This window comes from Ambystoma mexicanum, chromosome 14, assembly GCF_040938575.1.
Source record: "Ambystoma mexicanum isolate Mex_15411 chromosome 14, UKY_AmexF1_1, whole genome shotgun sequence".
Lineage (NCBI taxonomy): Eukaryota > Metazoa > Chordata > Amphibia > Caudata > Ambystomatidae > Ambystoma > Ambystoma mexicanum.
The window spans coordinates 337,980,974-338,004,737 of NC_090940.1; the positions used below are offsets into that span (position 1 = coordinate 337,980,974).

Genomic DNA, 23,764 nt, shown 5'->3' on the forward strand with positions numbered 1-23,764 from the left:
AAACCTTCTTAAAAAGGTGAGGCATTAACCCTGGGCTACTGTTTTCAAGGCCCAAGCATCTGAAGTAATGCCTTGCCATCCTCCAGAGGCTGAATGAGCCTGCCTCCTACTGAGGTCCTATGGATTAAGGCCTCAGAGTGGTGTTGATGCAGCTGAAGCAGTGGCTGTGGTTAAAGAAACTGTTGACTGGGTGAGCTTAGCACCCCTCCCTTGTCCACCACAAGGGAATTTCTTTTGACTGCTTTGACTGGCCAGTCCTCTCAAGCTTCCAAATAAGTAATAGTGAAAGGACTTACCCCTGCAAGTCAGTGCACTGGGTTGGGAAGGTTGTGGTTGTTTGATGGCGGCACTGAGTAACTTGGTCGCCACTTTTGAGGTCTGTAATTTCTCTAGGCTGTCATTGACATTGCTGTCAAATAGATGAGTGCCATCAAAGGGCATGTTGAGAGGTCTAGATTGCACATCAGTTGCAAAACCAAACCTTCTCAACCATGCAAATCTGTGTATAACTGTGCTCGCCACCATGGCTCTGATAATGCTGTCGGCAGAGTCCAAACCTGATAGGAGAGACTCACACATAGCATCTTTCCCATCTTTCAAAATATTTAGAAATCCCTCTCTCTCCTCTCCTTCAGGGATATGTTCAGCTGCCATGGAGATGCAATCCTACAAAGTGTGGGTACATTTTGCAAGGGCACAAGTGACGTTGATAGACTTCAAGATCATACTACCAGCCGAAAATATTCTTTTTTGACAAAGCTTTGAAACGCTTGTCATCTCTGTTGGTGGTATTGTAGGATATGCTGCCTGTCTTGAGGTGGACGTTGCAGCTTGTACCACAAGGCTTTCCAGAGTAGGATGTTTTGACAGATATTCCGGATAGCTACTGGAAGGTCTATACTTTTTTGTGAAATTGGTATTCACAGCCGGGCTTGTCTCCGGTAATTCCCAATGAGCCTTTATCCTTTTCTGAAGGGCTAAACAAAAAGTTAAACCAGGGTTTTTTTGGGGACCCTTATCTCAGATGTCTGTAAGGTCATCTTGTTCAAAAGGTGAAGCTGGTCAGCCCCATCCCAGGTACTCCGTTACCGTGTTCATCAACTGTTTATAGGACACCTCAGCCTTCTCAGATGGATCAGGTTTTCCAAATTCCAACTCAGGTCAAGTGTCAAGGCTACTTGCACATTGCAAATTATCATATAAATCTCTCCACCTTGATTCCTCAGAAATCAAGGCATCAGGAACATTGGGTGTGCCATATTTCAAACCACAAGGTGGTGTTTCCTGATTAGAGGTATCATCTTCTTTGAAAATTGAAGAAAGGGACTTGAAAAACTCTTTCTTCGGAAGTGGTTTGAAAGATTTTTCAATTTCCTTCAAAAACGTTGAAAATGTTGACTGTTTCGGCGTTGAAGGTATTGATTTTGAATGGCTTGACCTGCAATCCGAAGGAGTCTTCAAATGATGAGGGTTGGGCCTGTCCTCGACTTGATGCCTCGAGGGCTCTCGATGGGTCGGTGGCTTTTCACCCGGACGTGAGCGCAACCACGTTTTAGCTTATTTCTTTGCTTATCAGCCTTGGGAGATGTGACAGTGTCATGGCTTTTCACCTTTTCTTTCAAGAGGGCGGAGTCCGTCTTCTCGAATATGTTTAACATTTCCAGTCTAAAAGCCTCCCATTCAGACTTTGTTGCTGACTTACCAGGGCAGGCAACTCGGCATTCAGGTAAGGAGTCGGAGGATGAGGATGTGGATCTGTGGCGTTGTTTCTTTGATTTCATTGGAGGAACAACTTTTAGTGGAAGGGGATTTTAGTGGGGGACTACCCTTTGTGTATTTCCCATTGCATTCCCTAAGTGCCTTACCTGTCATAGATTGGCAGGATCTGCAGTCAGCTGTCGTGTGGTCAGTGCCAAGGCACCATAAACAAATGAGATGTAGATCAGTTTAGATCCACAGTCAACACATTTCTTGAACCCGGTTTTAGGGATAGAAGAGGAAGACATGTTTCAAGTGTGATGAAGTTTTGTGTGAAACCGAGCGCGCCATATCCGAATCAGAAGCTATGCGGAAAAACGGAACTGAAGTGCTATTTATACTATCGATGATGTCAAACCCAAAGGGAGACGGAGGCCACCAAGGGACATCGAATTGAAGACGAAGATGCACAGTGCCCTGTGCCGCAAAAAAATATCTAAAGCAGCTGACGCTGGACGGAGGAGATATCCTAAGATGAGAAATACGTGGGAAAACACAATCCATTTGAAAGCGTTATTTGCACTGTGTAACAAATATCTATATGTCCATGACCTGCAACACCCTGAGAATAGGAACCTGCCAAATATCCTCTCAATTAGAAAAGGAGATAGGGAGAATATTTGCCTGAGGTTGCTCTGTATGTTTCCAATGTCTGGTAAAGAAATTGCACAGCGGGACTATCTGTAAACAAAGCTTACAAATTCCCATATTCTCTTCAACTAATTCATTTGGGTTAATGTTGAAAGCACATAGCGTAGACTAGTTCATTAAACAATTGATGATTAGGCTCTTTTTCTTTCATGCTGCACCCCACCAGCAACTGTGCATCACGTCCTATGCCAGATGACAAGATCATTTGTTGAATGTGTCTTTCTTTTGATTTAGTTGTACCTTCTAGTGGTCCTGATCCAAACGTGAAGTTCACAGCACACAATATTACCCAATGGTGAGGGCTGTAACACTATTAGAGCTTGTGCAGGGGGGAAAAGACAGTCTCAACGGGGGCTTTGTCAAAGCTTGCCCATGTCTCCTCGCCCAGTATTCAGTGTATTCACTTCATTAAGCAAGCTTGAAATGAAGCAGTCACAGGTGACCAGTGCTGTTAGATGGTGAAAAAGGTGCAGCATAATGTATCTCTATTGTGACACAGGTCTATTTAAATAAAAGTGGAACCCACTCTTTTTACACAGATAAAGGCCAGGGCCATGACCTGTCAGCCTTTTCAGAAGTTCTGATTACATTTTGTTCACGTTCATTTTATGAAGTACATGTGCCACGCTCGGACATCAATTTCAATTTAGCAATCATTCAGCAAAAACAGAACAGAACCAGAAATTACCTTTACCTAACATCTTGTAAGACTTTAAGAACATGCTGTCACTCAGCAAAACAGATTGTTGTTACTTCATCCTTTTCCCTTAGTCTGTCTTTAGCCAGTGTTAGGATTTCTTTAAAGGTCCTTATATCTTTCAAGCAGCATATTCAGCAGAAATTAAAGCACATCTACTGTAAACTGAAAACTTCTTTTCTCCCTATTCCCTTGCTGTATTTACTCTTATTTCTCTCATTTAGATCTATACACTGATTATAGTTTTCGTATGTGCTTGTCGCTCTATAGTGCTTTTTTTTCAACAGAATTATCTCGTTTTACCTGTCAAACATCTACATTATTTCTGTAATACTGTTAGGCTTTATTATTTAGAAATGTGGCATGTTTTCGACCTGTGAGATTTCACCCAACACCTCTGACTCCAAATCATGTTGTAGGTAGTTTTCTGTTTTACAAAATGACTTTTCTGTTTTAAAAAATGACTATACATTGTCATGATTTCTTTATTCGGCGCAAAACCATTAAGAATTCATCATGAATACATATACAACATTAAGACATGAACACATGATATTAAGAACAGCCAGGTATAATGTAAAATGTAATATAAAACCCAATAAAAGGCTTTTACATGGTAAATTATAATATAAAACCACACTACAAGTATGCATGCTTTCAAATGTAAAAACATTATATTTCAGGGAGAGATAACTCACAGCCCTTCAGATTCATTGATTATTTAGTTAACTTCACACAGGAAGTGGCTAACCAGGCCAAAGGCTGACCAAGCACTTGGGCCATCATTGATCCCTTGGCCTCATCAACCAAACACAAGGAATACATTTTGCCACTGAGCCAACAATAACCGGGTCCTGGGTGCAAGCACGACATGGCATTGCTTCCATGATGATCGATGCAGCAGCCGCTCTCAAGATAGGCTTCAGGTAGGAAGGCCTTTAAGCTCTAAGACTTGCACAAAAAAACTAAACTGACACGTGCTCTCCGCACTGGAGATACATAGAGAACATATATCTGTTCCTCCAATGCTCCAAGATTTTGTGAATAAAGACAGTCTCAAGGTGCCCATACGGAAATCGAAGTATAAAGTATGAGCATATGGAGGGTCAATATATATGATACGGGATCGAACCTGTGTTGCTTCGTTTTGTGTCTTTCGTACACAGAGGTTTATAAGCGCATATCCGGGGATCAAACCTCTGTTGCTTCGTGTCGTCTTGCTTCCAAGGTGAGCACATTGCGGCTGAGCTATCCTCCCGGGATATAATCCATATACCCTCCGAACCAAATTCAAATTTGTTCTCAAGGAATCTCAGGCCCCAATTCAATTGTTGACAGTTTGCTATAATGTTCTTCCTGTTGTGGAGGACTATGGCTTTTTTAACTCTACTGATAGCAGATGTGTTAATACTTGCTGGATAGAACCAAATATCCTGTTCATTCAATGCAACCAGGATTTTCGTCACATGCATAACCCAGGCAAGCCCCTCCCTCCATCCAGATTAACCAAATGCACAAGAGCATCAGGATGTAATTCCAGACGAGGCTTACACCAGGATCTTTACCAGTATAAAACTGGCTTCATTGTGAGCTTGCAAGCAATGGGAAATAGGTCAGCCTCCATGTGTATAAGGGCATTAGATGACCCGTGGTTAACAAAAATAATCTCTTCAAACGTTTGTTCTTACGTAGCTCCAAATGTCCACCCTGAACGAGGCAGATGTAAGTGGCTGTTTCCTGTACAGTTCGAATGCTGGAAAGAAAGCTCTTCTGCCATGTTAATTATAGAAAATCAACACCCCACCACTGCATGTTTCCAGGCTTGGACTTGCTTTGTCAATTTGGTAGGTCCAAAACCACCTGTTCTCGTGGAATCTAATCCCCAGATAGTCACAAAATATGACATGCTGAAACACACAGCCTTCCACTTTAGCAGTTTGATAAACTTGGGCTTGAACACCAATGAATTGGTTTTCCCTATATTTAGGGTGAGTTTGAGATTCCCACACTTCCTCACAAATGACGCCAAAGTCACCTCAATTCCCTGAGGCAAAGTAAATAGTAATACAGCGTCGGACGCAAAGAAGAATGTCAGATATCTCTCAGTAACTAGTTTTTGGGGGGGGGTCCAAACACTTCTCAAACAATGTTATAATAACCTCCTCGATGTACACAGAAAACAAAAGGGGGGCGATCACACGCCCTCCCCTTTTGGTCACCTCAAATTGGGTTGTTACCACCGCTGCCAGACCATAACAGACCACAGCTTTATTATTATTGTAAAGAAAAAATACAGTCGATAGGAGGTTACTTGGCATATCTCTTTTATGTGAGGTCTGCCAGAGTACGTCTTGTGGGACTCCTTTGAAGGTCGTTTTGAGGTAAATAAAAACGACGTATAAGTTAATCTTCCTCAGTACAGAATATTTCTGCACAAGCACAAACACGCGAAAAGTGCCTTTTCCTTTCTGGAAACCCTCTCGAATTGTGTGGATGATATTTTTCTTATCAACCCACTGCTGAATAGGTTTTAAAATTACTTTGGCAAATATTTTGCCAGCACTTTCAAAAAGGGAAATTGGCCAATAATTAGCTGGGTGTTCTTTCCCCCTTTCTTATATAATGGGACAATTACGGCATGTCACCAAGAAGTGGGGACTGTGTTCAAGCTAATACAGGCTGTAAAAAAATTCCAAGAGCCCAAATCAAGAGTTTATCCTTGAAAATATCAGCAGGGACACTGTCAGGCCCAGGGGCCTTCCCCCTTTTTCGTGATTTAATACCAATGATAATTTCATCCAAACCAAGTTGCAGAAGAACACTGCATTCCATTAAACTGCCTTGAATATTCCCAGCTTCTGGAATTTGCAATGTGTTAATGGAAAAATTCAATGCATGTTGTCTGATACTGAATCCCATGTGTATTCTCTATGTATTCATAGAAGGTGGGGTTGCACATAAAGGTGAGAGGGGCAGTGTGCACAATTCAAACTGAACTAAACTGAAATATGTACATTCATTTGGCAAAATGTACCACCTGCATTGGTTTCAGAAATGCTCTTATTATATACTGACACTTTGGCTACAATTAGAGGGGGAGTAAGAGGAAAAAGTGAAAGTGCGCTAAGGGGTTTGCCAGGGATGTGTGCTTCATCTGCCCCTATTTTGTTTATATAGCAACGAAATTGCCCTAGAGCTAACATATTTTCCCCAGTTTTCCCCAGTGCTCGTTTCAGAGAACATTCAAGGATGAGATTACTGAATGGGAGTTGATTTACACAGTCTTTATCTTCCATGGTGGATCCGGCTGCCACTGAAATGGCTACATTTTGCATCCTGCATATACACCACCAATAGAAGTAAACTTTAGTGGTTTCAGTGGCAAAAGATCCCCATAAGAATATAACGATTGTAAAAATCAACTCTCATTGCGTAGTCTCATCCTGATCAAGAACATCAGTGAATATGTACCCAAGATGAGGCATCAAGCAGAAAGTAGCACTCTGCAATTTGACCCTGAATTGAGAAGAATCATGGGTGGATGGCTAAGCTCCTCAGGAATGCAACCCAATATCTAAGTTGCACAAACCCGTCGGCTGGATGTTAGGGACATTCTTTATTTGGTGGGGATGCCCTATTTGAATAACTATATAAATCCAACGAACAAAACTTTGTTAAAGGGACGTTATGGTTTAGTTGCACTAATAAAAACCTATGAAATTCAATGAAAAACCTTTGTTAAAGGGACGTTATGGTTACAAGTAAAACCAGAAAACCCCAGAAATTCGCCAGTTATGGTATATGTCAGTGACCAAAAACATGAGGCCCAGATCTGTGATGTCATCAGTGATGTCATCAATGACATTTGCAATGTCATCTTTGATGTCCTGGGTGTTAGTCTTAGCAGTGCACTGTGGTGGTGCGAGTTATGGTTGCTTAGTTTACCATAACTGGCGAATTTCTGGGTTTTTTCGCTTGATCTGAATTGTATTACTGTGTCCTACATCACCAATTACTCCCTGTAGTGTTTAAGTCTTGAGCTCAGCCAAGTAACCAAACAGTATGCCTGGAGCACATTAAGAAAATCTTGCTTTATGCCTAAATACGAACAGCAGTACATTGTTGCTGAAGATGCTTGGATTTGCTTCTGTTTGGCCAGTCATTTCCTTGCACTGACACATTTGTCAATGATGAAGTTGCTATTTGGTGCTCAGTTGTCATGCTGTTCACAGATTTCTTGTGATGGTACACCCATCTGGGAAACCGGGGAGTAATTTGGAGAAGAGTACATTATTTGTTAAATTTATTGCTATTAATTGCGTCTGTTTCCCACAGGATACTTCCATCAGCTCTAAATACACAGAGGCCAACCTGATCATTGTAAGTTGCTTTATTGATAAGCATATATATTAAATTGTGATTATAGAAAGTTATTTCTTGTAATGGTTTGATACTTCTTCTTTAGTCTAATCTGCTAAAGGATAAATAGATAAAACAACTACTCCAAAAAGAATGTATATTCATATGATATCATATGATGTGGCATTTATAACGCACCTATGCCCATGTGCTTCAAGGTGCGACAAGGCAAGGGAGGGGAACAAAGGGAGGACAGACAACGATTCTACTAGGTCAGGTATCATTCAGATTGCGCAAGTGCGTGGGAAGGGGGGGGCGGGCAATACAAGAAGATAACAATAAGTAAGTAGCGGCCAGAAAGTGGCAAGTGCAAGGGTAAGTGCGGACATCAGGTGTCAGGGGCTGGTAGTCAGGGGTTGCCAGGGGGGCAGTGCAGGTGTGAGAAGGCGGGGAGGGACCTGGGCCCGAGATCAGAGGGTGTCCAGGTAGCCAGCATAGTTGAGGTTTCAGCCAGGAGGTCAGCAGAGGGAGGAGAGGAGGAGAAAAGGCAGAAGCAAAGAGAAAGGTTTTGAGGTGCTTCCGGAACCGGAGATGGTTCTCCTCAAGTTTAAGGGGGGGGGGCTGTTCCAGAGGGAGACACCAGCCGAAGAAAGAGATCTATCACCAACTCATTGCTTGTAGAAGCGACTGACCCTGAGGGAGTTGGAGGCGGATGAGCAAAGAGCTCGAGAAGGAAGATATTTAGGAAGAGAGAGCTGAAGGTATTGAGGACACAGGCCCCAGAAGGCCTTGTGGACAATGCAGAGAGTTTTGAACTTAATCCTCGCAGCCACTGGGAGCCAGCGCAGAGATTTCAGTCCTGGAGAGATACGATCCCCGGGCTTGAGGCCAAGGACAAGTCTCACAGTCCTGGTTTGGATAAGGCAAATTCTAAGCAAGTGCACCAAACCTGCATATGGAAGTTGTGTTTGCATATTCCCATCTGCTTATGCTTTAGGTTTTTTACTTAAAGCACATTGAACTGCCATCTCACGACACACTCTGTGCTTGCAAAGCCCCCCAAATAACTTACAGTATTAATTATACACTATACATAGTATCTTTTAAAGTGTAACTGGTGGGACCCTCAAATCTTTTGGGTGAAATTCATTGTATCATACAAGTGCAAAACTAGTTGTCGGCTGGGTAAAATTCTAGTTCAAACTTGCAGCTTGTTCCCATGTCTCCCTCATTCATTTGTGCTCCACTAAGGAGCCTCAGAACTCCAATCAAATCTCTAGCTTATTTGACAAGTTGTTCAGCCAATCAAAATCGTTTTGAGCTGATTCATCAACTTTGTTCTGCCAATTCGAACACTTAGAACTCCAAAAGGAAGCTGAACTGTCTATAAACTATCTATAAAAGACACACCAAGCAGCTCACAATTGGAGGATGTTTGGTGCATTTTAAGAAAATAACGTAGCTGTAGAAGCAATTTTAGTAGTTGGGTGCCATGTTGCAAAGCTTCTCCTACGATTTAAGTCTATAGGCGTGTCCTCACTTAAATACTCTCTGCTTCCACCCTTTGGTGGGGAGACATGTAAGTGATCTAATGGAAACAAGCACAGTGACAATGGCCTGACAGACCACTTGCAGTACTAACACTATACTTTATCCTGTCATCATCCCTTCCCACAGGTGAGGTGATCAGTAGATATACATCATGCATCTGTGCACCCGATGGCGGCATGTCTGTGCATGTTGATGACCCATCTGCATTTAAGATGACCACACCACTTATAAGGGTCTCCCATAGAATCTCCTCCCTGTAGGGTGAACCCACTCTACTTACAATTATTTCAGCAGGTGTCTGATGTACTGTCCATTGATACCATACATCATGACTTCAAGCTTCGAGTGTAGTTGCCAATATTTGGGGTACTTGACTTTTTGATTCCTACATTCATATGCAAGCTCTGAAGCAAAGAACACTTGCACATTTGCACAGTGCCTCCACCGTTTAATGTTTATTGCAAGTCCGCTCCCTCTGACACTGACATATATGGATGAAAAGTATCCAATTCTGTGTCCATGAGAGTAGCCATCAGGTTACTCAGTGTCACATTTAAATTGAACTACCTGTGAACCACCATATAATGTTGAAAGCAGCTTCCCCATCATTTGTGCCACTGCTGCTGGTAATGGAAGAAAAGGTCACCCAGTGTGCTGTGATGGCCAGATAGTCCAAGATCTGGTTGATGGGCCACATGACCATGGTGAAGTGGATTGTTTAGCACATGTAGTACCCACTCGCAACAGCCATAAACCTATCATACAATGCCAGTACCACCTTGCAAGAGAAAATAATCCAGTCCTGAACGTCCCAGCAATGGTTGCCTTTTTGAAAAATCCACTGGAAATCAGTTTGCTACAGAAGAGTAGGGTTGGACCTGTATTATAAAGTAAAATTCAAGTTTGCATTGAGTAAGCACTATTTGTCACATGACCAGTGATATGTTTGTCCATGCTCAAACCTTTCCACAACACTGTCTGACACAATGGAGGATTACTGCCCTTCATTGTTCAGCACAGGCATTGGGGCTCAGTGTCCAACACAGTGACATGTGTGTACTAGTAGTGATATGCTGATGTTATGGGGAAGAATGCACTGCAAATATTTTCACTTCAGTATCCATCAGAATATGGGACTGCATACATGTGGTCCCCAAGTTGGACCCTGCATTTCCTAAGCACACTGTTTTCTGGAAGGTTTGGTTGTTGTTTATTCTGCATGAATTACTTTGACACATTAGGCTTACAGCATACAGGCTAGGCTTATTTGGGCACAACAGAGATGGCAGTGGTGGTGCATTAAATGCCACATAATTATGTGATGTATTTTCTGACGTGTGCTAGAAAGGCGATTTCTCAAAGAGTGTGTACATAGCTGGGCAGCAGAATTCTATTACTACTGCAGCCACTCTATCTGTAATGCCATTCTGCTCTGCAGAGGTACTAGCCCATTTGCTGGACAGGCTCATGTGTCCGTGTTTTATTTTACACATTTCACCAAACAAGTAGACAAGGGGGGCTTAGGTTTAGGTATATATTAGGTGGGGGGGATGTGGCAGGGGTCGCAGTATTGTTGTTTTCAAGCATGAACACAGAGATTGTTGTTTGAAGTTTGATGGATCATATTCTTTGTCTTAATCATCATCCATATCATCTTCATCATCTGTTTTATCATTAGATCGGGCCTGCCGATGTAAAAACCTGGAATTTTCAGTATCCTTCCACATTTCAACAATTCCTTGTGTTGCTCTTCCCTGATCTTCGCTGAATAATATCTGCAACACATTTCCTGAAAGAGCAACCTCTTCTCTTGGTTTCAGTGAATATTTTTTTTATTTGCATTAATTTATGACACAATGTTTACAAAAGAGAAAACCAAAAACATATATACATAGTCCTCCTATATCCATGTCCTTTGCCAAAGCTCATGGGAGTCAGTAAAAATTCATAGACTCTTGCTGCCTGAAAGCTTAAAAATCAGAGAGCATGGACGAGGGAAGCAATAAGTAGAAGGAAAGAAGTGGAAAGAAAGACAAGAAAAGGCAAACCAGGACATATGTTGATCTGTAACCCACTGAACACTCGGGTTCTGCGCCAAAGGATTCCCCTATGGCAGAATCTCAGTCATAAAGGTTATTATTACAAGGATCACCTTTTCTCCACTTAATACACATGCCCACCACGAATACGCACTCAAGGTTCCGGTGTATTTTTAGGAATTATCCAACATGTTTGGTTCTGTTTTCAGTCAGTCCTGTGCAAAACAGTAGAATATGTTTCAAAGTTCCTACTTGGTTCTTTCCTGTGCAAAACCGACATTTGCTGTTTCTTGGTGATTTTGAAGGTGATCTTGCCCCATTTATTTCTTTTGTCCGATAAAGATTTAATCTGAACGTAGAAATTGGTCTCTGTGATATCTTGACGGGAAAAACGTCAAATTTGGGTACATGGCCAATGCCCTTGATTCGTTCACTTTCATGCAAAGTATCTTGTAGGCAGATACTTAGTTTGTGGTCTGAATCCAGTCAAGTTCCCCCAATTTTGTTGTAAGCTTTGATGGCTTGGTGTTCAGGTCACTTACAGTGGATCCAAGTTTAATTAATTTAGCTAGGTTTCCTTTGACCCATTCTTTCAGAGCCCCGTTGTTGCCTTTCTCGATTTCCTTGCAAAACAGCTCCATTGTGGGAGTTTTAGACGGAAACAGGCACTTCGTGTATAGAGCTAGTTGCTTCCACGCCACAATTGATCTCAATGATTGAAGCCCTAGTTCATTCCTCAGAATTTGAATAGCCAGGGACCTTGGCACCCGCAGAACTTTATTTCAAAAGATACCTTCTAAAATGGACTAGATTTTGATTGGTACCCCCAGCGTTGCATGTGAGCTATATGTTAAGGTTGGTGCCACTTTTGTTTTATAAAAGTTCAGGAAAGGAATCACAGAGAACCAGCCACATTTTGTATTCAAAACTGTTGCTTGAGTTGCCAGGGATTTTGCCTTCAACCGGATGGAATCTTGTTATCTGAGCTTTCTTGTAGCTGTTGTTTAACAGCACCCCTAGATAATTGAATACTCCAACTTGATCTATTTTCTTCTGATCAATTTTCCAAACAAAGTTTTATTTTAACTTTTTTGATTTCTCCAGGACTAATATTTTTTTCTTGGCTATGTTTATCTGGAGATCGTTTCCCTCCACGTATTTATGTAATTTGTATAATTGATGCTGTAACCCGATCGGAGTGTGGTTAATTGAGACCAGGTCATCAGCATACCAAAGGCAGCTTAGTGGACATCCACCTATCCGTGGATCCCTAGAGGGAAGCTGTTTCCTGTGTCCAAAGTTAAGTTGATGTTTGCCAAGCATAAGTTAAATAAGGTAGGCGCCAAACGACATCCTTGTTTTTGGCCTCTGTATGATGGTATTTATTGTGAGAGGAGGCCACTTTTGTTCAATCTGATTTTCATGTTGGTATTTGTAAGGTCTAGGATTGATGATGGACAGTTCCAAGTCTGTAGTTTGTTCCACAGACACGCTCGACCCACTTGCCCAAAAGCTTGAACAAGGTCCACAAATGCTAGATAGATTTTTGAGTTTATTATCCCAAACCATCCCCTTCATGATGCTGAAGGCTAGAATGTTTACCCCGGTGCCCCTTCTTCAGACCATTTGTTTACATTTTTGAGGAGTAGTGAACCAACATTTTTCCCAATGACGTCAAGGAGAGCAATAGGTCTATAATTCTTGGGGTCTTCCCTATCCCCCTTCTTGAATATTGGGACAACTATTGCAGTCAGCCAAGAGTCCGGAAGGCGCAGAGTCTCCAAAATGCATCTGAATAGGAGATGGATGAACCTAGCCCAGAGCACTTGAATTTGCTTGAGTTTGACGTTGGTCATGCGGTCTGGACCCAGAGCACGGGTGTTACTTAGGTGCGCCACTTTCTCTGTAATTTATTCAATCTCATGCGGGACATCCCATGTCTTCCAAAACACTGTTTATCTCTGGTAGAGACCGCTCCCCGGCACAACTTTTAAACAGTGACCAGAATTCAGCAGACCTTTTCCCACACATTGCCTTTAGCATTTTCTCTGAGTTTTGCTGGTATAATTTCAGCCTGTGTGCTCAGACCCAATATACATCATTGTGGTGCAGTAGGCATGCGGGTATTTGTACTGGATTTGGATGGCACCTTCAAGTTTCCACCCTCAATTAAGACCATTAAGAGAACATCTGTTCATGATTCATTTGGAGCATGGTGACCTAATGTGTTTTACACTGTGTCTCCTATGTCAGACCTGCACTTTCTACCACAACAGACACACATGAGCAAGAATCTCAGAATAACACCCTCAGGGATTCTCTGCTCCTCCTCCCAAATGTGACCTGATGACAAGTATCCCGTTTGTTCGCTTCAAGTGATGGTCACTATCGCTCGACCTGGTATCCCACGTTTTTCTGTATATCTGCTTCTTTCTCCCACAAAAACCATGCAAATGCAATTCTACCACAAGCTGCCCTCAGAGGTTCCCTGCTCCTCTTGCTCTCCTCAAAAGTGCTACCCGATGGTACATATGTCATCAACTCAGTTCAAGAGAAGGGCACTGACTCATCTCGTCCATGAATCTCTATTACTTTCTCTCACAAAAATCACATGAATGTGAGCCTTATACCAGCTGCCATATACTTCTCTGCTCTTCTGGCTCCTCATCCCAAGTGTCAGCAGATGGCATTTGTGACGGTCCCCCACTTAACGAGATGGGCACAGTCTCCCACAAAAATCATGCAAACATAACCCTCAAACAAGTTGCCCTCAGGAATTTGCTACCCCTCCTCCACGAGTGAAGCTCAAGGTTGCAAACTGTTGCTTTTTTTTCGTATTGCACTTGCATCACTTAAAGTCACTAAGTCAAAGCATAGTTGGCTTCTCCTCCTGGCTCCAACAACACTGTTGTGTTCTCCAAATGTCTATAGATGTCACAGAAAATCAAAAGTCATGTTCACTTAACTCTCTCAGTCACTCAGGCTGCTCTCACTCTCAGGGACCTCTCTTGCTACTCTTAATAGAGGGCACATATTTTGTTCAACTAAAACCTACCCTAATTCTAGATCTCTGACTGAATGCCCAGTGTATCATTGGGCACCTGTCCCTCTCGTTCTTCCTTCTCAGCTATTTAAACTTTTCTCCCTCTTATTAGCACTTTCCTTCTTTTTGCTAAGCCTACCCTTGCAACAGCCTGCTGCCTGAGTGAAAGCTGTCTAAGACTAAACACAAACTGTGTTTCCCTTTAAAGGCTGTGTGGTTGGACTCAGTCAACTTTCTTAAAAAGGTCAAATGAAGTTTGACCTACTCAAATCACCCAATATTCATATGATTTGAGCTTCTAATGGTATAATTCCTCCAGGCCTACCTCTTACTTCCCTCTTGGCCTCAAGGTGTCCTAACCATTATACAGTAAATAATACAGAAAATGTATAACAATATGATAATAATCTAAACTGTAAAAAAAAGATGTTTAATTCTGAAGCGCACGATTGTCTCCCTCATGTGAGCCCTCTTAGAGGATAACTGAAAATATGTATGTAACCCTTGAGGATATTACCTTTCTTGCAATTTAATTGGCATTTGTTTCATGAATCATAAGGCTGTGTTTACAATACCAAAGAAAATGGCAGTCACACATATGTATAACATGTGCAACCTGTGCCCCCAATGTCAACATACCGGAGAGTGTTTCACACAGCCATACTGAATTAACTGCAGACCCATTTGGCATTCCTTTGCAAAAATTATGAGCATACATGCCTCTTACCACTTACAGGGTTTTACTGGTCATAGACCAAATCACCAGTAGAGCTGCTGAAAAGGTTCTTGCTATGAACACTATGCCGTAAGGAAATTGGTAAGTGTCTACAGGGACAATGTAAACATGTATCCCATTCTTTATGTTGTTAACATTTTCTCACTTTTCTGTTCCTCCTAGGTTGTGTCCCCATCTATGCCAGAGTTGGTGGATGATGAGGTGACCAGAGTAAGTAGAATTTCATTTTTAAAAACAAAAAAAATAAAACCCACATATGTATACAGCGTTGTTTCAGATTGCTTGGTTCTTGGGGGTTGTTCCAAAAAAAGCTCATGACATAATTCTGTTACATTGTCACTGGTGGCACATTTGTGTGGCATGTGTAACCCCAGGGTCTGCAAACGTTAGCTCTCTAGTTGGATTGGACTGCAACTCTCATCATCCCTAGCCAGCATAGCCAGTGGCGAGGAATCATAAAGTTGTGGTCCAAAACATCGGGAGAGCCACAGGTTGCATACCCCGGGATTATATGCGGGGAAAAGGCAGAGACATTAAGGGCCTGATTCCTGGAACTTTTAGCATGGTGCAAAGTGACTTTGCACTGCCAACAAACACCCTGATTCACAGAGTGGTGTAAAGTCTATTTTTGCAGTGCAAAGTGACTTTACACTGGGGCAAAGTGACTTTTCACTGCAAAAATACTAGTGCCAAGTGCATTTTCACTGCGAAAATACACTTTGCACCACTCTGTGAATCAGGGTGTATGTTGGCAGAGCAAAGACACTTTGCACTGTGCTAAAAATTCCATGAATCTGGCCCTAAGTCTTTGAACATGATGTTTAGAATCAGGATAGACAGGTTTTCTGTCTTCTGTGAATATAGTAGAAAGTACTTTTTAGGTATTATTAATTAAAAAAATGTGCAGGATTCTTGAAAAGAAATTCTTAAATACTTAAAACAGAATTTAGCATTCCTACTCCAATGTGCCCTCTCCCAGCAGCCATTGATCTGAACACTATAACAAAACAGAACACCCTCCTTCAGCATGTTTGCTATTGAAAAACACCTGTGATAGCTTATTCTTACTGGTTTGATTTAAATCATTCGGAAACTTCAAGGCCTAAGAATGTGTACTGTATTACCCTGCTCCCTTCCCGCCTTGAAGCACTCCACCTGTGTATAAGCACAGTATAGATAAACAATTATATTACATTACATTATATTACATAATATATGACCCTTCTGAGCAGATGTTCTAGGTCAAGCTCTTTGCGTTGACTCCACTTATGGTAAATCACAGGCACATTCCTTTATTTCCTTCTCTCTGTGCAATCACCCTCCAATGTTTCACTCCACAACCAATTATTTTGGTTGATAGGAGTATGGAACCATTGGATCTTTGACAGTGTTCGCAGTCCTGTTTTTTCATTATTTCATGTGATTGAAATATAGAGTGTCCTGCACACAGATGGGCCTGATGAACATGCTGTGACTGATTTGTATGCATTGTTATCAGGAACTGTCCTGAAAGCAGGAATAGAGTGCATTAAGTAGCACCTAAAGTTCTTTCAAACTTAAACTGTGTGAACTCGTATAGGGCACCCAAAGGTCCAACCCAACGGTTGGGTAAATGCATGCTGTGTTTCATTTGTTGTTTTGAGGCCAGTGGCTGTGATTTAAAGAGAGGCAGGATGTTGTTGGGTACTATCATACAGCCTAACTAGATACCCGGTGCTCACTTTTGTGACACTGAAATCCTTAATTCCATGACATTGAATCCCATACTTGGCTACAGTGGTTGTATGTTTGGAAGGCACTGTGTCCCGTTGTGGATAAACTGTCCCTTTTGGTGAGTGTGCACGCCTGTGTGTGTGTGTGTGTCAGGTGAATGCTGGGTTTCACACTCTATGCTTGAATGATTGATTGATTGTTTTATTTTACTATGCGCTTATACACAGTGTTTCAAAGCGCAACCATTCATGGGAGTGGAAGACATAAGAAAGACAAGACAGCTGATCTTAATAGGCATAGTAGATTCAGAACATGCAGGTGCACAGAACAGGAAGTGTGTGGGGGTGCAGTAGGGACTAAGTGTGCCCAGTCCAGTCAGAACTTGGGTTAAGTGCAGAGAGATACCAATCTCATGGGTCGTAACCAAAGTGCAGTAGTGCTGCGGCAAGTGCAATGCCCGGAGGCAAGTGCAGGAGACTGGCGGGAATGCTTGGGACCTGTGAGGCTCTGAAGGTACACCAGGCCACCAGTCAGCGAAACTGAGCAGAAGTAGAGTAGAGAGAGTTAAAGAGCAAAAAGAAGTGGTTAGCAGGGGAGCGGTAGAGAGGAGGAGGCGAAGAGGAAAGTCTTGAGGAGTTTCCAGAACTTAAGGAGATCCGGTTCAAGGCAGAGAGAGGCAGGGAGGCTGTTCCTCCAATGCTCACGCCAATAGGCAGGTGAAGCATTGTGGTGACTTTCATCTTCTGCCATGCCTCATTCTTTACCTGTCTGATAGTTACTGTGACATCCCCCAATTTATGTACATTGTTTACATTTGTTGAACATGTATGGAAATGCATGTGAATGAGAACTACTGTTAACCAGTTGTAGTAGGGGCCACTATTACAAGTACTATTATCCTTGTCTATAACTGCTTGTAACTACCTAACATTGCCAGAGCCCCTTTCCTCCCAGTTTCACACCTGAACTTCATTTAGGAGTGTTTTACTACTAGTGTACTTTGGTTTTCCTGAAGGGCCCATCTCTCTAGAGCCCTTTGGTGCCTGGTTCACATGCAGTATATATACAAAATAAATACATACATCAAATGTTAGCTAAAGAAGCTACAGTGATACATTTTTAGTGGTCCTCAAAACATATTGTGAACTGCCAACCTTCCCTCTGCCATTTTGCTGGAACTTGAATTGGCATATGTTCCTAAAATCGCTTTGTTCCAATTAATAGTAATGTGTATTCTGACATTGGAAAAACATTCTGGAGGTAGTCTTCTGTGCTCTGGGGGGGTGGGGTCTACTGATAGTTTGCTAATTAAAGCGAGGTAGCTGCGTCGTCTCATTTTCTAGCATAAACACAGCAGGACACTTAGAGTGGTCTTAATTGCTTCTTGTTCCACACACTTTGGGTCCCTAATTGTGTATACTGACCACAAGTACAATAGCAACTACATATGATGCAGCGTCTCTCAGAAGGGATCATAAGGATGGAAGTGGCTTTAGGACAATGCCTATTCCAACCAGCTGGAGTGCTATGCTGATGTAAATGCAAGTTTATGAAATGCAATGCAGCATATAATGTGTTTTGTCTTGTGCCAAGCAATAGATAAATAAATATATGGTTATTTTAATTTTAGGAGGAACCTTTTGAGGATGACGAGAACACCCTGATGGAAAAGGTATGTTGAATTAACAGAAGACTTGTTTTAGTGAAAAGCTTACCCGTTATCATGCTACCCTCAGGAAACATGTGCGTTCCTTTTTGAGTTATTCTTCTTTCAGGGCTCAAGCCCTAAAAAAAATGAGGTCGTTACTCTGGCACATGCAGTGTGGAGTGAAGTCACAGGCATTGAACGTACATTAAAAGGCATTTGCATATTTCATTGTAAGATGTCTTTCCCAACTCAAAAAAGTCCACAGTGCAAATTAACATCTCTCAATAGAAGATGATTTCTTAAAACATTGCTTACTAAATAGAAAAGGGTGCCCTTTTATATCTGAAAATGTGTACCAAAGCCTGTCCTGAATGGTAGAAGTCAATATGAGTGTTACACAGCAACCTGTTAGGAGATACATGTGGTCTTGGGGTTAACTTCCTAGCTAGCCATGCAATCCAGGTTTGAATCGTGGGCACGGTACTGTGTTATGGATATAGACATGTTTTATAATAATAAAACATGAACTAATTGAAAACACAGAGGTGGGGAGGCATACGCTCCGTGAAAAATGTGGGTGGACGTCAACACCCGTGTGTTGCCTCCACTTAAGCCCTGACCACTTTAGTTACGAATCCCATCTGGAATAGTGCAAGGCAAAGTGTTTGCAGCAATTTAAAAAATAATCAGAATCTAAATGGCCATTTGAAGACTTAGAGGCATCTGCATTCATCTTGTTTAATTGTGCTGCCTTGGAGGGGAGTGCTGTCACGATACCATTGTGGGTCCGGGGGTGGCAGGTCAATAGGAAGGGGGGATTCCCCTCTAGTAAACTAGGGAGGCAGTGAACAGGGATGCTGGATGGCTGATGCAAAGGTGTGGCTGGACGCGACCCTGTTGCAGCCTGTGAGGAAGGGCTAAATGCAGGGAGGGCACCGGCCAGCACAAGCCGAGGAACATTAAGCACGTGCAAGCCCAGCACATTCAGTGAATTACCTGGCATGTGCAAGAAGCCAACACCCCTGTGCATCTAGCTCTGACAGGGCACGGCTCAGGGCTATAAAGCCATGCCCCAGACTGCACCCTGTGCTTAGAATTTCGTCTGCTCCTAGCAAGAGTAGTGTTCCACTTACCGCTCCTGTGTTTAGCATCTTCTAAGTTGAACTTCTTGGTCTGCAGCATCCTTCAGTATCCTGTTAGGACCCTCCAGTTCTCCTGCATCCTCAGCAATATTCAGTATGCTGGGTGGCCTTCGGCATCCTGGCTGTGGTCTCTGGTTCTTCCTTGCACCTCTGTTCGGACTCTGATCCTGTCTTTCGTCGCAGAGGCTAGTCTTTCTTCTTGTACCCGATGCCCTGTAAGAAAGCAAGCAACAGGGTGAGCATCTGAATCCAGCTGCCTTTCCCTTGCACCTTAAACCTCTTCTTAAGAACTCAAGAACTCATCTCTGTTTGAGACTCAGTCCTCCTCCTTCGGTGCGTCGCTGCTGATACAACGCCGGTTGCTCTGCTCCTGGTTTGTGAGAAAGACACAAGATCGTTAGTGGTGGATCAACATCCGGAGAACCATCTCACATCAGTGCCAGACCTCCTTTGATCGCCAAAGACACTTACCTGTTCGGGGCCACGCACAACACGCCGTGGCAATCACTGAGACACTTACCTGTTTTGCATTCCCTGCTGGCATCTCTTCGACAAATAACTTGGGGAATGTCCATCTCAGAAGCCTGAGTCATCATTACAAAATCACAGGGACGCGTTCCAGCCAGCCTCATTCCTTAAGGGGATAGAAGGGAGGTGGGGAACCCCAGTTATTATTCTATAGTAGATTTACCCTGCGTTCATCCCTAGGTGGACCCGACATTGCTCCAGAACATCCATACCAGAAATGTTTTGCTTCTGAATTTTACTTCACCAGATAGCACTGTGAGTCGATGCAGTCTACTCAATGTCCCTCTAGGGCCTCTGTCTCTAGTATGATGTCATTGCAGGCATATATAGCATGTTGGCTTCAGTTCAGTTTTTCCAAGTAAGCTTACACTTCGTGGACTGCAGAATGCTTCAGTACTTCCTTTGCAAAAATATATTTGTATTCAACACCCTCAACCCCGAAGAGCGGGTTTAAGAAGTGTCCAGACTTCAGCTCCAAGATGTCACTAACCGATCCGCATTCAATATGCTTGTGGTGTCTCAGTGTGGAGCACAAGACCTCAGCCTGCTCGAAATGTCAATCGATGACCGGAAAAGCTCTGAAGGAGTGTAAGAGGAAATTGACGGTAGGTAGAAACCCTCGGAAATCCCCACTGACTACCGCAAAGTAACCTTCTTCTTGCGATGCGAGAGGCGACTCTCCTCGGAGAAAGAACGCAAAAAGGTCTCGGTCAAAGAGTGACCCCCACACTCCTTGTTGTCGTAGAGGTAGTCATCGAAGAGGCAGCATAAGCCGCCTACTTCGATGTCCTCGTCCGACTCATCTCCTGAGAGAGCTATATCCGCTCCCAGTAAGGCCTCCACTCTTGCCGAATGGGAAGCATTCAGGTTAGAAATGCTCAAAATGTTTGAAAAACAAAAACCCTTGAGAAGCCATGCTCCTACCGCGGCTTCTAAATCCAGTAAGGAAAGGGCTTGAGCCAAATCCTGCACCCCTTGAGCCCTGGACGGAGGCCATACCCGCACCGAGAGCCGTTGAGGTCTCGACACGATCAGAAAACATTGAAGGATCCTTTGAGTTATAGGTCGAAAGATAGGTTGAAGTCGTCAACACCATCGACGCTAGCTGAGCCATCGATTCACACCAATGGCGCCATCGACATCATCTATGCATCGAAACCTCTGGTGCCATTGAAGATGAAAAAATCTTCAGCGAAGACATTTACGACTGCTTGTGCATTGAACTCAAAGTTTTTGAGCCTTCAACACCCTTACTAGAGAAAACATTCACTCCTTTACCAAGAAAAGATTACTTTAAGTCACTAACCTCTATTTATGAGGACAATGAGCCAACTGATAATGATGCGCCATTTGTGTTACAGTATGGTACACATAATGTCCCTGATAGTTTTATATCAGAGGAATTCAGGCTAAAGGACCCTTATGAAAATGTGCAAACAGTCAGTGGAGTGGGAACTTCAACAGAATTAGAATTTGGTAAGCCTAAGTCTGATGAACATGCAGATGCCTCATATAGGCAGTTGATGTCTGGGGTAGTAGATTACCTGGGATAGAGCAGACCTGCCCTCTCCTTGGAGCACAATGATCTCACAAACATCCTAGATAAAGGTCCTCAAAAGGATGCCATTTTACCTTGCCACATTGCTCTTCAAAAAAGGGTGAGCGCCAATTAGGAAATGCCGGAGTTAAGTCCGGCAGTGAACAAGAACTTGACAAGAAAATACCGCCCATCTAGTAGTGACCTAAATACTTATCAAAACACCCCACCCCAGAAAGTCTGGTGGTGCATATGAAAGATGAGGAATAAGTGGGAGGACACAATCCATTCTAAGATTGATTTTTTTGTCTATTTTATTTATTTAATTTGTGTCGCTCCCGACCTGTGGGTATCACGGCACGTGAACCTGAGCATGTATAAAAACGGAATGAAATGATGGTATATTAGAAGACACCAGGAATCAAGTTAATCAAATTTGTCAAACAACCAGGTTTTCACTGGTTTTCTGAATTTACGGTAGGAAAGTTCCTTTTTGATGGTAGAAGGGAGTGAGTTCCAAAGATTGGGCACCATGACACGAAAACTAGAGTCTCCTGCTCATTTGTTTTTGAATCTGGGAGTTTGCAGAGTGAGGCTGGAGGATGACCGCAGGGAGCACAAAAAAGGTTTTGTGGATATGCAGTGATTGAGGTACGAGGGAGCACTGTTATAGATACAATGGTGCATAATAGTCAAGATTTTGAACTCAATTTATGCTTTAATGGGGAGCCGGTGGACATCATGTCTGGTTGATGAGATGTGGGCCAAATGCTGCAGACCTGTGGCCACTCTAAGGGCCTTGTTTTGTAGTAATTGCCAGAACGTAGGACACAAGTAAAGTGAGTCAACCCGTGCACAGCAATCTATACTTGAAATAATCATATAAGGTTGAAAGACGTGCAGTGAGTAGCTAGGCCGAGGGAGGCACTGCGCAAGGGTATCTCATGTATAATAGAACATAAGAAGCCTGCGCTGACCTGTGATGGTCATGTAAGAATTCATTGAATCGCCGAAAGTAAAATGGGCAAGTAGTAAAGTGCTGATTGTCATTTATTGTATGTTTAACCAACACATATTTCAACCGTTGATATGATATGATATGGCATAGGTAACACGCCAATATACAAGTGTTTCAAGGCATGCATAGGTAAGGAAGGGGGAATACAGGGAGGACATAGACAATGATCTTACTAGGCTAAGTGACATTGAGATCACGCAAGTGCAGGGGAGGGGGAGGGGAAAAGTACCTGAGGAAAGGGGACGGAGGCAGTGCTGTACATGGGATCAAAACAATAACAAGAAGTGCGGCCAGCAGGTGCCAGGTGCATGGGTATATGCAGACAATAGGAGTCCAAAACTGCAGGTAGGGGGCCTGTATGGTTACAGATACAGACCCAAGTGCAAGGGTTGCCGAGAGGCAGTTCAGGTGTGCAACTGGGTGGGCAGGGACGCGGGCCCGAATCAGAGGGTAGCCAGGTGACCAGTGCAGTACCAGACAGGAAATCAGCAGGGGAGAGGAAGAGAGAAGCAAAAAGCAAAGAGAAAGGTCTTGATGTGCTGCCAGAACCAAAAATGGTTCTCCTCAAGTTTCAGAGAGGCAGGCAGGCTGTTCCAGAGGGAGGCCCCAGCTAAAGAAAGAGATCTACTACCAACTTGTTGCTCAGAGAAGCGACTGACCCTGAGGAAGTTGGAGTTGGAGGAGTGAAGAGCTGGAGAAGGAAGGTATTTGCGAAGAGAGAGTTGGAGGTATTGAGGACACAGGACCCAGAAGGCTTTGTGGACAATGCAGAGGGCCTTGAACTTAATCCGTGCAGCCACTGGGAGTCAATGCAGAGATTTCAGTGCTGGAGAGATACGATCCCCGGGATTGAGGCCAAGGACAAGTCTTGGAGTCCTGTTCTGGATGAGTTGCAGAGGGCGGAGAGTAGAAGTAGGCAGATTTAGAAAGAAGCTGTTACAGTAGTCCAGCCTAGAGAGAACCAGAGCTCTAGAGACAGTGAACTTCTGGGGGAAGGAGAGGAAAGGAAAAATACCTCTGAGGAGGTGCTGTTGGTAGATTGACTTCTTAGAAAGGTCAGAGATGTGAGGAGAAAAGGAGAGTGTTGAATCAAAGATGACCCTGAGGTTCTTAGCCTCACAGGTGGGATCAGGAAGAGGGCCAAGGGTGGCCTGCCAGAGTGTTATATGAAAGGAGGGTGCAGGTGTGCCGATGAGAAGAGTCTCCATCTTACTGGCATTAAGGCAGAGATCGCTGGTGACACACAGGTGGCAGAGCAGAGCCTGAAAACAAGCTGAGTCTCATCCGCATAGCACATTAAGTTGGAGCAGAGAGCGGCAATGCAGTGGGTGAGAGGTGCCAGGT

The 23,764-nt window shown here is 43.2% G+C and overlaps 1 protein-coding gene across 1 annotated transcript in view; it reads left to right on the forward strand.

Annotated features, from left to right (window-relative positions):
* Positions 1 to 23,764, forward strand: part of LOC138527197 (uncharacterized) — a 127,362-nt gene that overhangs the window by 39,144 nt on the left and 64,454 nt on the right. Inside the window, exons 3-5 of the mRNA XM_069638307.1 lie at positions 7,442 to 7,486; positions 14,997 to 15,044; positions 18,178 to 18,219. Of these exons, the coding sequence (XP_069494408.1) occupies positions 7,442 to 7,486; positions 14,997 to 15,044; positions 18,178 to 18,219 (135 nt within the window). The remainder of the gene's footprint in view (positions 1 to 7,441; positions 7,487 to 14,996; positions 15,045 to 18,177; positions 18,220 to 23,764) is intronic.